Source organism: Grammomys surdaster, unplaced genomic scaffold (assembly GCF_004785775.1).
Source record: "Grammomys surdaster isolate TR1022 unplaced genomic scaffold, NIH_TR_1.0 205, whole genome shotgun sequence".
NCBI classification, from domain to species: domain Eukaryota; kingdom Metazoa; phylum Chordata; class Mammalia; order Rodentia; family Muridae; genus Grammomys; species Grammomys surdaster.
This window is the reverse complement of record NW_021604650.1, coordinates 5309451-5325709: the sequence shown is the minus strand read 5'-3', so window position 1 is coordinate 5325709 and position 16259 is coordinate 5309451. Positions and strand designations below refer to the sequence as shown.

Below are 16259 nucleotides of genomic sequence, written 5' to 3'. Positions count from 1 at the left end.
GCTCAGGGATGAAACTGTATCTACATCAGCCACGAGCCTGTCTCACTTGTGTCTTTTTTGGGAAAAGACAGCCAGCTGGTTTCTAACCTGTGTTTGTCTATCCTGGCTTCACTCATCTACCTCTGTTGGCTTCCTCTGAATTCCTTATCAATCCTTTCTACAGGGGAGGTAGGCAGGAGAAAGGATTCTGACCAATGAGATGCCCTGTCGGGGGGGTGTCTGAGGAAGCCCCCTTCACAGACAGGCAGCCTCTGCTGCTCATCTTCTGCCCTATTCTCAGCTTTCCCCTTTTCTTATCTGGAATGCAGAAGTGGTGCTGGAGGTGGAGCAGCTATAAGGTAATCAGGATGAGTGAGCAGAAGTCCAGGGAAGCCAGTGCCTCTGGTCACACTAGGCCTTAGGTCACCCACCCTCCTCCTGAACCATTGCTGGTCTTTTTGTTAGGAACAGCTGGACTGTGGAGCTGCTGGGGTCGCTTGGTTCCTGAGCTTTGCCCTTCACTGACTGAGGGCTGGGGGTGTCATTCTCTGGTTATGCCTCAGCACCTGAGGGAACATGCCACCCTCAAAACGAGGCTGAGAGTGTGTCTGTAGTCCCAGCTACCTGAGGGGTCAAGGTTCAGAAGCTCAGGGACAGCCTGGGCAGCATAGACTTCATCGAACTGAACCAGAGCAAATGAGGCCTCGCTTGACTTCCGGTGAGTTCCTGGTTTCTCCAGGGAAAGGTGGGTGAAGCTGAAGCTTCACTGTCTTCCAGGAGAGGTGCACCCTGCCCAGGAAACCCAGTCTGACTCAAGGCCTTCTGTTCATCTCATATGGAAAGAGAGGCCCCTGGGGCAGATGAAGAAATTAGCTGCTAGCTTTGCTCCTTCTGGCTTGGCATTCCAAGGAACAGCCTTTAGATCTGTTTCCTTACCAGCAGCATTGTGGAGTCAGGCCTGGCTGGCTGTGAAGACTGAATGGATCATTCCCTCGGAAGCCCTTGGGACAGGTGGCTGATGGGGATCTTGGGCTGAGAGACTAGTGGCTGTGCCAAGATCTCATCACAAACTTCCAGACTAGATAAAAGGTGACCACAAGTAGCCCATGCCATATGAAGGTCGAGAAAGGTATGGGTGGTTTGAGGCAGAGGCCTGGTGGGGCCATTGGGAATGGGAACCACGGGTTTGCTGGGTCATTAGAATTAGCTCAGAGCCATGTGTCCTGTTCTTCCTCTTTGATTTTTTTTCCCCTTGATCTTGTTTTGAGACAGCCTATGTAACCCAGCCCTGTTTCAGCCTCTTGAATGCTGGGATTACAAGAGTATACTGCCATGCCTGGTCATCTTGTGAAATTTTGTTACTGGTTTCGCTAAGATTTGTTAGTTTGGTTTTGAGGGCACAGAGGAGATCCCAGTGTGCAGCATTTCCCACTTGGGGAAAACTATATGTCACTGGACTCAGATCACACACCCCAGGACCTCCATAAACCATCCCATCCCATCCCAGGGATGGAAGAGGGCTGTCCTTCACTCCCGATCTATCTCACTGTGTCCCAAGATGAGTGCAGGGCACCTCTGATTCCAAGCCCCTCCAACCTTCTAGAACTTACCATGAAGATGATGGAGACAAGATTGGTGAAATAGGCTGGGAATCGGTCCCTCCAGGTCAGCTTCACCTTGTCAGTCTGCAACATGAAACCATTTGCTCACTCACTGGGACCCACCCCAGTGGGTGGATAGGAGTATGCACAGAAACTCAGAGAAACTTTCAGAAGGTGCTGAGCAAACATGACGGCGCAGTGAAAGAAGCACACAGGGCCTAGTCCCCTGTGAATAGGGTCACACGGTGACAGAGAAGGGAATGGTCTCAGGGCTAGGCTTCCTCTTTGCATTGGCATGACATTACCCGCTGTGCCCTAAGAACTGCATGGCCTGAGAGGGAGTGGCCCACATCTGAGACACTTTTCTTTCTCTGCAACCTCCTGTCCAGGGCTCCAGGTCCTAAGCTGTTGGGCCATTTGTCTGGGTCCAGACCATAATAGCTATTTCTCCTTTGCTGAGCAGGTCAGAACAAGTGGCTAGCACTGCATGCTAGAACTCAGAGCACTGTACAGCTATGTTGACCTGGGGCCACATAGCTCACAGAGGCTCTCTTGGGCCCTGAGCTGGCTGACCTGGAGGGACCTTGGGAAGGAGTTGATCACTAGCCTCTTGGGTCCTGAGCTGTCTGGACTGAAAGGACCTTGGGGAGCAGTTGGTCACTAGCCTGGGCAGTTTCAAGTGTATGTGGGAGGGGCTTTCAAAGAAAAAAACACACTTGAGCCCAGCATGCTGGCACGGACGTCACATGCAAGGTCACTCATTCCAGAGGTGTCTGCATGCATGCTCACAAGAAAACAAGAAGCAATAGTGGACACTCGTGATAAGCATGTCTCCAGAACCCCACATGAAGCTGCCCCTGTTCCCTGTGGATCCCTGACAGCCATGCAGTGACATTGCAACACATGGCAGGCTGCAGGTGGGAGGTGGGGAGGGAACACAGATGGGACTGTTCCGAGAACACACCACAGAGGTAGCCAGGGACAGACACAGTGGCCAAGAAGGCCTGCAAACGGTGTCAAGGCTTGAGTTGCCCCAAAACAGAGAAGTACCAATTTCACCCCTGCCATGGCTGTCCTAACCCTCTGCTTCCATTTGTTGGTTGGTTCTTCTGGAACATTCCGGCGCTTCTGAGGGTGGGTGGGGAAAGAGAGCACTGGGTGGCAGAATGAGGGAAGGGTACTGCTAATCTTGGATGTGGGTCTAAGGCAATGGCTCACTCTCTCTCTGTGAGAACCATTTGCCAAGGCTGGCCTGGGCTCTTGGCATTTTAAGCGAGTTAACACACAACAGAGTCTCGATTCAAGATCAGGGCAAGGGGAACTAAAGGTTTCCAGAATAAAGAATCCAGCATACATAGGCTCCTTCAGCAACATGGTTTCTATGGTTTAGAGTATGGGAAACGTGGGTCTGTCTCCACTACCACCCTGAGACAACAGAAAGGGAGCCACACCCAGAAGCACAGGTTAGCATGCCAATCAGTGTTTGATCTGTTGAAATAAACCAATTTCATGGGCCTAGACTGTAGCTCAGTTGATAGAATGGATCCCCAGCCCCGGACAAACACACGGTAGTTTCACATCCCTGGAATCCCAGCACTCTGGAAATTGGAGGCAGAAGGATTAGAAATTCAAAGTCATCTTCAGTTACATAGCTAGTTGGAAGCCAGTGTGGGCTGTACAACCCACATGGTTCTAGCCATGGGCTGGCTAGAAGGCTCAGGCAGTAAAAGTGCTTATGGCCAAGTCAGATGACCTGTCTTCAATACTTCAGGACCCACACTATGGAAGGAAAGAACAGACTTCCTAAGTTGTCTTCAGATCTCCATACATGTGCTGTGTCATACACATACAAATAAATGTATTTTTTTTAAAAAAGAATAAAACCACATGAAGTAATTTTGTTCCATTACTGGGGGAGATCAATGCAAGGCTGTCACTGGGAGGCCCACGAGCAGGAGAGAGAATATGACGATATGAACCCCGTGAGCTCAGGGACACCATCCTCCTGGAAGCCCACAAAAAAACCCCAAAACCCCAAACTCAAAACTAAAACAAAGCAAAACAAAACAAAACAAAATCAACAAACAAACAAAAAGAAAGAAACAAAACACCCTCCTAACATCTTTGTGGCTCTCTCGTGATCCAAGAGCTGGGGCTGAGCTGGGGCCGAGTGAGGCAGCGCACACTCTCTGAAGTTGCTGCTGGGTCAAGTGTGGTGTATAGGGGCTGCAAACCTCTGTGGCTTGAGGAATGAGCAGACACTTCTCCATGTTCATTCCAGTCTGAGATCCGTGACCAGAAAGCCACTAGGCTCACAGTACTAGAGGGCTCAGGCTGACTCCTGAGATTTCTCTACAAAGGCTTAGAGCCAGGTAGGTACCCTGGGGACATGACAGGGGTTTGAAGGGCCTCACTTGGGGAGGTCACCAGATTGTATGCAGAAGGTACTGCTCAGTTGATCTGTTAAGTCAGATAGCTTTTGGCTGGTATGTCCAACCCCATGGGTTGCACATGGCCTACCACAGCTATGAATGTAGCCCAACAAAAAACTGTAAACTGTAAACTTCAAATATAATTTTTTTTCAGTTTGAATGTAAGGCCGTCTTGGCTCTATAGATGACAACGTGCCTCAGTGTCAGAACTCTGGACACACCTGAGAGTGATCCAATTGCAAATATAATTTTATTCTTTTTGAGACATGGTCTCAGCATCTAGTCCTGGTTGTTCTAGAACTCACTGTGTACACCATGCTGGCAGAGATCTGCCTACCTTTGCCTCCCAAGTGCTGGAATTAAAGGTGTGTGCACCACCACATCTGGCCATGATGACTGTACACCACCACATCTGGCCATGCTTACTTTTTTCATTCTTGAGTCCTGCTCAGTCCCTTTGGGGTATTCTGGAAGATGTACCTCCTTCCTGGCTACAAGAATGAAGACTTGTATCTGCCAGCCCGAAGTCTGTACTGTACCCACTTCCATGTAATTGTAAAGACCATGCCTAGAGGATTCTAGGTACCATAAGCTCTAGACATGGGACATGATAACAAACAAGGTAAGAGCCCAGGGTTTGTCTTGTTACTCCAGAGGCTGAAGGTGCAAGGGCACCAGGAAAACCATAAGTTTGGAAGAGTATCTTCTAACTGCCTAGTACTGCCCAGTACCAACATGACCCAGTAGCCTGGAGGTCCTGGACTGCCCTCGTCATGTGAAAACCATCAATAAGGAACAGGTCAATGCCTTTAGAGGCATGTAGCAAGAATGTGTGTTGCACATACAAGCTGCCAATCAGAACGAAAGGCTTGGGGACAGTTTACTATGAAAAGACAGGGGCCTGAAGCACATCACAACACTCACATCTTCTCCCTGTCCCTACATCCTAGACTCTAGGATGTGGAGAAGCTCACAGACCCGGATCTACAAATGTTCCCAGTTCATTGTTCAACACAGAATACAGGTTGCATGGGGGTGGGGGAGGGGCAGAGCCTTCCCAGCAACCAGATCTAGTGTGACATGTTTGCTGAAGTTGAGGTCACTTTCAGGATACATCAGGGGACAGTTTAGAGCAGAGCTGGGCCAATTAGGCTCCTTTGGTCCAATCTGGCCCCGGGCCCATTTTTGTAAATAAAGTTTTATGGGAACACAGTCTTGCATATTTGTTTACCTTTTGTCAATAGCCCTGTTCACACTATGGAGGCAAAGCCGAGTAGCTGTGGTGTAGGCTTACACAGCTTAAATATTTACAATCTGAGCTAAGCCCCAGTCTGCAGAGAGCACACAGTATTTGTTGACACCTGTCTATACCTGGGAATATATAGTTTTTGCTGACCCCTGGTCATACCTGATAAATATATAATGTTTACTGATTCCTGGTCACACCTCAGACACACAGTGTTTGCTGATCCCTGATCACACTTTAGACACACAGCATCTCACTGTGGGAAGTAAAGAGCAGAACTTGTACCTCTTTGTTTCTGGATTCTTTTTTCAGTGACTTCTCTAAGACTCTGGCTTCGTACTCTGCTCTGGGATGATCCTGAGAAAGACAGCAAGTCAAGAAGGAATGTATTAGTGTTGAGTCCCTCCACATGAGTTCATGTATTTTGCCTTGGGGACCAGTTCACAGCTGGCCGTCATATTTCCAACATAAAACTCCCTGAACTTGGCCTGAATCTCAGCTCTGGATCCCCCCTCTCTCTAGGAACCCCAGCTCAATGGAATGGACAGAGGGTCTGGCTTCTGTGTCCTGCATAGGGTCTTAGCTATGCTAGGATTCAGTGAACACCCAGCTGTGAACTGACCCTCTGGAACATTCTGTGGAGTAGCCACAGGGGTCAAAAGAGATGTAGCGAAAGGCAGCAAGCACAGGCAGGCTGGAGGTGCCAGGCCTCAGGGAGCCAAGAGCAATTCAGCAGAAGGTACTGGAAGGAAAGAACAGGTCAGATGAGACCAGGAGAAAGCAGAGCCCAGGTGAGAGCCACGAGGAGACGTCCGGTGGAAAGACAGGAGCATGTGTGCGAAGGTCCCTCTCCCCAGAGACAGGCTAGAGGAAGGCAGAGTGACCAAAAAATAATTCCAAACCTTGACAGCTTCCTGCGGGGAACCGGGAATAAAGAGAAAAACAGAAAGCAGCATTAGTGAGGTTGTTTATCTGTAGAGCCAGGATGGTGGCAGTGTCCAGCAGAACAGGGGTCTGGATGCTTGCCATTTCCAGATGCCAGTTTTGCAAGCTTCCCACAGTTCTCAGCTCAATGGAGAAGCACACAGAACAATGGCCTGGTTTCCTTCTGTGTCTAGCCAACCTGGGGTTCAGACCACTGGGTGTGGGTAGGAGGGTAGAGGCTGCCTCTTCACCTGAGGCCGCCCACTCCACCAGGACCGTGGTCGGCCATGGGACATGAGTGGCTTACTTTGGAGGACTCACTCAGGCCCACTGGGGTTGTATGCCCAGTGGCCTCAGGGATGCCTCTCAGAAATCAAGCCCTAGGGATCTTGGAGGGAGTGAGGTCAAGATGAGGTTGGTGAGTTATTCCTCTCAGCTTTCAGGACACCTTGAAAATGTGTCCACCAGGACAGTAAGACCCAGCTGGTGTTTCTTCTATTGGAATTATCAACATGGAATCAACAATCAAAGAGACGAGCCTTCTGGGGGTCAGTGAACCCACCCAGGACAGAGCTCCTCCTGCACCAGATACAGAGCACTGGTCATTTGTGAAATGGACTCACTGCAGACACTGTTACATGGGTGGGTAGCACGGCTGTGGCTGGCTAAGTAACTGTCTGGGAAGCTTTCTGTGCCCTGGGCATAGCTATGCCCAGCAGAGACCTCCCCAGTCTGGTCAAGTGAGGCTTACTCTTCAATGGCTATGGGACAGTAAAGGGCACTGGGCACAGAGATGTTAACTATTATACCACAGGTCACACAGCAGTGGTGATATCAGATTAAATGAAGTCTGTGATCAAATGAGTACTGGGGTCCCAGAGCCCTGGCTTATAACCAAAACCTGTCTGCTAAGCTGGGAGCATGGAACAGCATGGCTTCAGCATAGAGCAGAAGCTACCACAGGCTCTTTGAAAGGTGCATGTGGCCAAGAGTAACCAGCAGACTGGAACTCAGGAGGGTGTGAGCTGTGTGTTTTATAAGGGCACACAGCTGGGGCTTAGTAGCAGCACTTGTTTAGTGTAGTTCAAGTTCCAGAGAGAGGGAGGGATGGAGGGAGGAAGGGAAGGAAGGAAAGAGAGAGGTGGATTCGTAACACATCAAAAACATAAAAGGGGCCTCACTTATAAAAAGTAAGCACGGGAGGGACACTGGTGATGTACGGGACAGCATTTGCCTGCATAAGGCCATGGGTTAGATCCCTAGCACTGAATAAACCAGATGTGGCCATGCACACCTGCCTGCGATCCCAACTCTCCAGACATACGGCCTGGAAGGTTTCGAGTTCAAGATCATCCCTGATAATGCAACAAGTTAGAGGCAGCCTGAGCTACAACCTCCAAGGGTAGGACATGGCACTAAGTATGCCTCAGCCCTGTAACCCCAGCTCCCAGGAGGCTGGCTCCTGAAGACTGTACTGTAGGAAGTGAAGGCAATGGCACGCTGCACCAGGTCATGGCCATGCCTCAGCATGTGCAGGGAACAGCCTACTCTACGTCAAAGCTCTCCTTGTGGGGACAGCACTCCTTAATGACCCTAACGGGATTCCTGCTGGAGATGGTAGTCAGGGGATTCTGGGCAGACTCATTGTCCCTAACTCCAGGGCCATCTACCAGTGAGCATCTCCTCTTTGGAACCTAGCCCTGTTTGCATTGAGCCAGTTATTAAAGGTTCTGCTGGGCTTTTCAACCTCCTCTGCTTGTAGACAGGGATGATTTGGATGGAGGACAGAGGGAGGCAGCCTGTGGACGGCAGCAACTCCCCGCCCACACCCCACAGCTGCAGATGTGATGAGGTCAGCGTGGGGAGCCCTGGCCAGCACTCGAGCCCACACTTGTGGGTGTTGTGTCTTTGGGAGCATGGAGACAGAAAACACTGGTAGATGGAAAACAGTTGCCCTGACAACCAAGGAATACCAGGGTGATGAGTGAAGGAGCCACAGGAGCCATGCCTGGGATCAGGGGCCAGTCAGGACCTGGAGCATCCATGTAAGCCAGAGGAGATGGCAGAAGGGGCCCCAGGGAGGACAGATACAGACACTCACCTCCTCCTCTTCGAAGCCTGTCAGATCCCAGCGGTAGTTGAGTCTCATCTGCTTCCGTTTCCAGTGTTCCATGAAGGTGGCAGCTGTAGGAATGTTGGGAAGCAATCAGGGCCAGTGGGTACCCTGGACTATGCAGAACCTCTCTTCCATGCCACTGGCTGAGCAAAGGCCAGGGCCACACAAGTAAACAGGTTCAGCCCTCTCACCGACCCTGCCTGGACATTGCATTCCCACTTTGCAGATGAGGAAACTGAGGTAGATGTAAGCTCTGGTCAAGGTCACTCGGCTAGGCAGAGAGGGATAGACTGGCTAGCTTTTGACCCTGGGTCTCTAGTAATATTGCTCATTGCTCTCAGGGTCCCTGGGGCACAAGTGCTGGGGAGTCTTGAGGTCAGAAAAGGTAAGGGTTAGCTAGACACTCATGCTGTCAGCTGACTGCACCACTGGCCACTGTGGCCTGTTTGTTTATTGACAGCGTCCTGTGTGCCTGAGGGTGGTTTTGAACTTGCCGTGTGGCTCTGTGGTTGGTTTTACTTATCGACTTGCTGCAATCTAGAATCACTTAAGGATGTAGTCTCCAGCTAGCAACTGTGTCGATCAGATTGGCCTGTGGGTACATCTGCAGGAGATTGTCTCAATTGTCAAAGACCCACCCTGAATGTGAACAGAACCATTTCATGGGCTGGGCCTTAAAGTATATAGGTAAAGAAGGCAAGCTAAGAACAAGCCTCAGAAAAACCCGATTTTCCTGCCTTTAGTTCTAGAATAGACATGTCTGGACCATCACACCTAGATCTGTGTTATATTCCTGACAGAGTAACCACATGTTTGAATGCTGCCTCCTCGAGGAGATGCTGATGACACTCCCACACTCCCCACTCCCACCCTCACTGCCCATGTACACCCAGCGTCAGAACACATCAGCCAAGGGCTGGAGAGGTGATTCAGCAATTAAGAACACTAGCTGTTCTTGTAAAGGACCCAGGTTCGGTTCACAGCATCCACACAGTGCTCATCACTACCAGTAACTCCAGTTCCAGGGGATATGTTGCCCTCTTCTGACCTCTGAAAGTACTACACTCAAATGCAACACATACATATACGCCAGCATATACACATACATATACATCTTAAAAGAAAAGTATCAGCCAATCCCTCACAGGATGCTACGGTGCAGGTATAGGTGGAACATCTTCCAAGACTCAGTGTTGAAGTTTGATCACCACTGTGAGCTATGAAGACAGTGAAGGCTAATCCCACTGTTCAGGAATGGGGCCTTCAGGAGTCAATTAGCTCAGATAGGTCAGGATGCAGCCTGGTGAATGAGCCCCTGCAGCTCTGTGAGGAAAGGGAGAGACATTGTCACACGAGGCCCTGTGCTGCCCTATGATGTTGCCAGCACCAAGGCCATCCCCATGGGTGGGCTCTTGACCTTGAAACTCCAGTACTATGAGTCAAAATGAACCTCTTTGCTCTATAAAGTGACCCCATCTCAGACATTTAATTGTGTGAAGAAGAAGCTGATACAGGACCAACTGCAGACTGCATTTGTTCCTGCCACCTTCTAAGCCAATCCCTGTCCACCTGGGTGGCTTTTCTAGGTATCTGGGGCAAGAATATGGCCTAACTCCTCTGTTTTTAGTACACAGGGGTTGCCTGGCCCAGACCGGCTCTCCACCGTGTTCACTGATGGACCAGTGATTTATGAACATATAGCTTGCAAAGGCAGACACAACAGCTGAATGTTTGCTGTGAATACTGTCCTCAGGAAGTCAGCAGAGGGGATGGTCATCAGAGCTTGAGATTCTCAGGCTGTCACAGGCAAGATGCTGTGCCAAGAACTGTCATACAGAATGCCTCTGTGAGACCCTGCAGTTACCAACCAGGATTGATTTCACATTGTCTAAGAAAAGGACGAAACAGGCTCACAGGCTGTAAACTGCTTATCTGATAATTAGGGACATCAAGACAGAAATAAGATGCCTCATTTGGGAATCCCAGTGGGGGCTTCCAGGTGGAAGTCAGAGCCATAAAGATATGGCCACAGTGTCATGACAAAGGGAGAAACATCCTAATGCCCTTTCTTATCACTTCAAGCTATGCTGGAGAGACAGCACAGTGGTTAAGAGCACTGGCTGCTCTTTCAGAGGACCTGGGTTTGATTCCCAGCATCCATGTGGTAGCTTACAACCATTTGTAACTCCAGTTCCCAGGTACCTGATGCCCTCTTCCAGTCTCTTTGGATACCAGAACATATTTGAAACATGTGCAGACAAAACATTCATATGCACACACATACAAATCTAAATCCTACTTCTAGCTGAGACTCAAAGCTGAGCCGTCTAGGAAGTGGGATTGTAGGAGGACCTGAGTTTGGTTCCCAGCACCCACACGATGCTCACAGCCACCTGTAATTCCTATTCTGCTCCAAGGGTTCACACATGTACATAGCACTCATAAACTTACATGAGTACACAGTACACACATACAAATACATTAATCAAAACAAAACAATCCAAACCAAATGGGCCAACCATGTGAAGAGAGAATTCTCCAAAGGAGCAACAGGTTTATAGAGGGGCTTGGCCTTGCTCTCCAACAAGGGGACCAAAAACCACAATGACTCAAATGAAAGATAAATAAACAGGCAACAAAACTAAAAACAAAATCCTCCCTCACGGCAGTCAGAACAACACCCTCCCTCCAAAGACAAAAGACAAATGTTAGTCAAGTCACAAAGAAAAGCTAGCATTTGTTTGCTTATGTTTGCTTATGTCTGGTGGGAGAGGAGTGCACAATCTCAGCCATTGTGCAAAGCACAGAGGCTTCAGACATCTAGGACTGAGACCACCACACCATCAGCCATCCAGCTACAAGGGCAGTGCCAGAAGCCCCAAGGGAAGCATCCATGCACAGGACAGTGCTGCTCAGCAAGCATGCATGAGTGCATGGGTGGATGTGAGCATGTGCTGGGAACACGCAGCTGTGTCTTAGCCATAAGGAGGTGAAATTGGCATTTTTATCAACACAGTGGGACCAGGAGACCATGATGAGAAGTACTAACACAGGAATGGAGGCTGAGAAGAGGGAGGCGCAGTCATCAGAGGCCAGGAGCAGAGGTGAGCAGAGGCTGGGAATATGGACACCTGCAAGGCCAGGAACAGGTCTGGTGTTCCACGACAAGTGGGTAATCAATTGCAGTCTTGTATCATTTGATTCTGAGAGCTGGAAGTCAGGACTGTGGATGCCCTCAGCAGAGCTGTGATGCCCGAGAGGTCTGGAAACCTCAGTGCTCTGAGCTGAGGGCACACCCAAGTCAACATACCCAAGCATCCTTCCTTCAGGACCTGAGAGGGAGTAAACCCTTCTGTAAAATCCTTCCCTGCCTATGGGGAGGTAACATGGGACAAGGGGCTTGGTTGGGGAGTCCATGAGAGGAGCCAGGCCCCAGAAGAAAGATGCCTCCGCCCTGGGGCATGGTACCATAGCAGAGGGCAGGGCCACCTCCACCTGCCTCTGAAGTCCCTGCCCCTTATAGTGTTAATATCATTGGCTTTATCTCCAAGACAACACTCTAAGGCCTCAGGCAGTGTTAGATGCTGGGCTCTGCCACCTCCAGTCTCCTGCTCGCACATCCAGCTCCCCGGCCTGTCAGCTGCACTCACTGACTGGCAGTAGAGTGCCACACTGTTGTGGCGGTGAGGTAACCTTGTGTCCACTAGCATCAGAAACAGAAGGAATGATTCCAGAAGAAAACAAACCAGGGCATGGAGGGTTGGGAGGTGCCACACTGTGTCACTTAGAACTGATTCTGGCTGATCCTTGGATCTGTGCTTAGTTACCTCACTGGAATAATGCTGAGGGATACTAGATCTCCTTAAGGGAAAAGCAATCATAGTCCTATCTGATATGTCAAACTGTTCAAGCTTTTCCTCTCTCTTTCTCCTTCCCTTCATCTTTCCATCTCTCTTTCTCTTTTTTACACAGGGTCTCTCTATGCAGCTCTGGCTGGCCTGGAACTCACTTATGTAGACCAAGCTGTCCTTGACCTCACAGAGTTCCTCCTGTTTCTGTATCCCAAGTACTAGGATTAAAGGTGTGCCATGCTGAATACATCCTTTTTTTGCAGGAGGAAATAGAGATGCAGAGAGGTTAAGCAATTTGCCTAAGGTCACAGCACCCAGAAGCTGGTCCTGGAACACTCTTTGCTTGTTTGAAGAGGGGTATGAGAGCTCTAATCTGCTGGGATCCAGGCTGACCAAGACCCAACAACCCTTGACTGTGTTGAGAAAGAAACATTTAATATTAAAGTGGAAATTTTCTGTTTCTTTTATGTGAGTCAGAGGCCAGTGCTGGTACTAGGATGCTGGAGCTGGGCCTTCTGCGCTTGGCCATGGGCCCCATGGCACTCATCAGCCGAGCTCTGTGCTGAGATGGAACAGAGGGTGAGACCATGCTCAGATGAGGCTGCAGGAAGGGGTAAAGGAGGTTCAGACAGAGGCGGGGTCAGACCTTAATGCTGAGCATCAGATCAAGAGAGAAAAGTCCTTCCCACATGGGCTGAGCAAAGGCCAGAGGGAAGCCAACCACTCATCCTCCCAGGACTCCTGTGGTCCTAATAATGCTTTCCCTGGTCCTGGATCACACATACCATCACATAACAGTATCCTCCCACATGGACCCCCTTTTACACAAGCCCCAGGGCCAACGCTGCTCAGATAGTATACCCCACTTCATAGACATAAACTGAGGCACAGGTGTACCAAGACTTTCTTTATAAATGGTGAGACTTGTACCCTGATCTTGTGACAGCAACATGGCTTGTGGAGGGGAAAACTTCTTTATCCACACAGGGGCTGAGCCATGCATGGAATCTAAAGTAGCAAGATCACCACCCTAGCTTGGAGTGCAGAGGCTAGGACAGCACAGGACACAGACAGTAAGGAGGATCCAGGCCAGGGCCGGAACAGCACGGACCCACAGTCCTGCTTCCTTAAGCATTTGTTTTGGCTACAGAGTGTTACACAATTGTCTTCACTTGAAGGATCCTGCACTGGGTGGTGAGCGAGTCTCTGGATGTGCCTGGATCAGACCTGGGCATGAGCTCTGTATGCTCCCAGAAGCCCTCGGGTGGGACCTGTTCTTACCACCCAGCTCTTCTGAAGGACACCTCCTATATCAGTCAGCACAGCCCAGGTCAGGGCCTGAAATGATGAAATTGTTCTGTGTGGCCCCAAACATGAAAACATCTAAAACATCTAAATCTTTACTTGGGCTCTGGGGATTTGAACTCAGGTTCTCCTGCTGATCTGGCCACCTTCCTATCCCCAGCTTTTTTGCTTTTTTAAATACTGAGCTCAGAGCCAACATATGATGATGGTATGTGCCATAATCAGTCATTTGTGCATTAGCTCCCTGATAGACTTCTGTTCATGTAAATCCTAAATTTTTATGTTGCGGTCCCTACCTTCAAAATGATGGTGTGGGAGGTAGGGCCAACTGGGACACTTGAAGGTAGAGTTAGAGCCCTTATTGAAGAGCTCACTATTGTGTGAGGACACAGTGAGAAAGGACACCTATGCCCCAGGATCTGGTGCCCCCACAGGATCTGAATCTGGGATGTCCGGCCTTCAGGCCATGCAAAGAAATGGGGTCTGCTCCCTAGAGCTGTGCCTGTGATACCATTATTCCCATCAGGGGAGATGCTTGCTCCATCAGGGCTTAGAGCTGGGTTCCCAGGGAGTTACAAGGACTGAGACTCTCTGCTGCCAACTGTCAGTGCAGAGTGCAGACAATGGCATCCCTGCATTTTTACATGGGTCACTGGGACCCAATCTACTCCCTACAGAAGTTCAGCTCATGACCCACCACTGGCCTTTTGATCCCAGCCGACAGTTGCATTGTAACTTTCCCAGTAACCCCTTCCAGCTTGAGGTGATGGGGCCCAGTCTGGGACAACACCATCAAATCTCAGGCTCCAATTTGACATGTCATTCACAAGTCCCTCCAGACCCTGCCGCTGGGCAGAAAGCACCATCCTTTGTTCTGTGTGGAAACTGACAGACGTCTGAGACCTGTGATTATTCTATAATGTCAGAAAATTGATGGTGGCAAATAGCTAAAAGGGCTCAAAGTTGCTCAACGTGACATTTCATTACGAGCTTTAATATGTCAGACATCACAGGCAGGAGCCTTCGGAAGCCAGGACTGCTGAGCCCACGCTAGTGGGGCAAAGATTAAAGAGCGGGTTTTAAAGATTAGAACAGCAGTTCTGGGGGACACTGAGCCCCACTCCTCATTGCAGCCAGCGGGGGAACAGTACCGCAGGCCTGCTATTGTGCAGAGTTGGGAACAGCTGGAGTGCAGGAAAAGGCCTCAATGGAAGGAGGGATTTGGGGAGAACTAATCCTTCAGAGGGTAATGAAAGGGTAATTGATGAGGGATTTGAGATCTCTGCTAAAGGCCCTTGACAGCTCGCAGTGCAAAGAACCCAGGATGGGTTTTCCTGCTTTACTACTTCCCGCAGTTCTCTCCGTGGGCCTCTTCTTGTTTCTTTCCTTTGGACGTAAGCTTCCTTTCTCTGAAGCAAGGCCTCTTTCTCTCAAATGGGTGGGCGTGGAGTGAGCCAGTACTTGCTTCTCTACTTGATGGACAGGCACACAATGGAGACATGCTGGTGAGACCCCAGCCTCAGAAGAATGAAAGCTTCTAGCTGCTCTTCCTCAGGCCTGGCAGCGCTTTGAAGGTGCAGAGTAAAGGGGTCTCAGAGAGGCCACTGACAAACTCCCATCATCCTGGCTGGAGCAAAGAAATTCTGAAGAGACTCCTGTGCCCCTCCTTTCTGCCATCAGACTGTTCAAACAATGGAACCCAAGGAATTGGAATTTTCCCAGGAGTCTCATGCTGAGGAAGAGAAAGGCTGAAGCCTGGTGCCAGACAGAGGGGCAGCTTGTCTCCACAAGAGACCTCACACAGGTCTGAGAACTTGTCGGACCACCTTGCAGGAGACACTGGGGCTGAGACGGTGATGGTCAGTGACGGGCAGGACCACACCCTGACCAGGACTCTTAGCTCTGCACTCCTCCTGCCCTCTGTTTAAGCCTGAGCCTCATGTCCGGACCCTGAAGATAGACTTGGGAGTCACTGGTGAACTCTTTGTCCCTCTTCCCAGTGTGGCTGCACTGAATGACTCTCCTCTGATTTACACTGTTACTTAGCTGTTTAATTGATCTACTGATGGTGGTTGGCCCAGGCTGGCTAGGGCTACCTGGGCCCAGGCTGACTCTGACAGCTGCTGGAAAAGTAGATGTTTAATGTTCAGTAACGACAGGAGGGGCCTTGCAGGGGCTAGGAGAGCATTTGAACATCAAGGTATGAACAGAGAGCCCTTACTTGTATGTCAGAGGCAGTCAGGCAGACAAGCAGGCCCGAGAGCTGTCATCTACCTCAGCCTGTGTGATCTCCGACAAACCACTTAACCTTTCTGTGCTTCAGAACCCGCATTAGAGAATATACCCCCAGATGTCTGCAGGCACAGGGCAGCCTGCCAACCTTGTTTAGCATACAGATTTAGGGTCCTGGGTGACAACTCAGTAGGTCAGACATGGTATCCCTCTAAACTGCACAGTAGCCCTAGAGATTGCACTTTGGCAAGCTCCCTGAAGGATTCTGAAATGGTAACCCTACCCTCATTGGGAGGAAAGTGGGCAAATGGCCCCTATCCCCAGAGAACAGGCATGAGTGTCCTTTCTAGTCATGTTCGCTGGGGTGGCACCAAAACATGGAGGTGAGTGCACACACACACATGCACACACATGTATGCACACACATGCGCGCGAATACACACATGCATGTGCACACAACACACATACATGCACACAAACTCAAGCACACATGCATGTGTGGGCACACACATACACATGTACATATACACACACACACACACACACACACACACACACACACACACACACACA

The 16259-nt window shown here is 49.9% G+C and overlaps 1 protein-coding gene across 3 annotated transcripts in view; it reads right to left on the bottom strand.

Moving 5' to 3' along the window:
* The window catches only part of Ano1 (anoctamin 1), a 92084-nt gene that overhangs the window by 26373 nt on the left and 49452 nt on the right, over positions 1–16259 (bottom strand). For all 3 annotated transcript variants that reach the window (XM_028770969.1, XM_028770970.1, XM_028770968.1), the window contains 4 exons: positions 8284–8366; positions 6161–6172; positions 5544–5615; positions 1590–1664 (listed from right to left, as the gene is read on the bottom strand). In XM_028770969.1, the coding sequence (XP_028626802.1) occupies positions 1590–1664; positions 5544–5615; positions 6161–6172; positions 8284–8366 (242 nt within the window). The remainder of the gene's footprint in view (positions 1–1589; positions 1665–5543; positions 5616–6160; positions 6173–8283; positions 8367–16259) is intronic.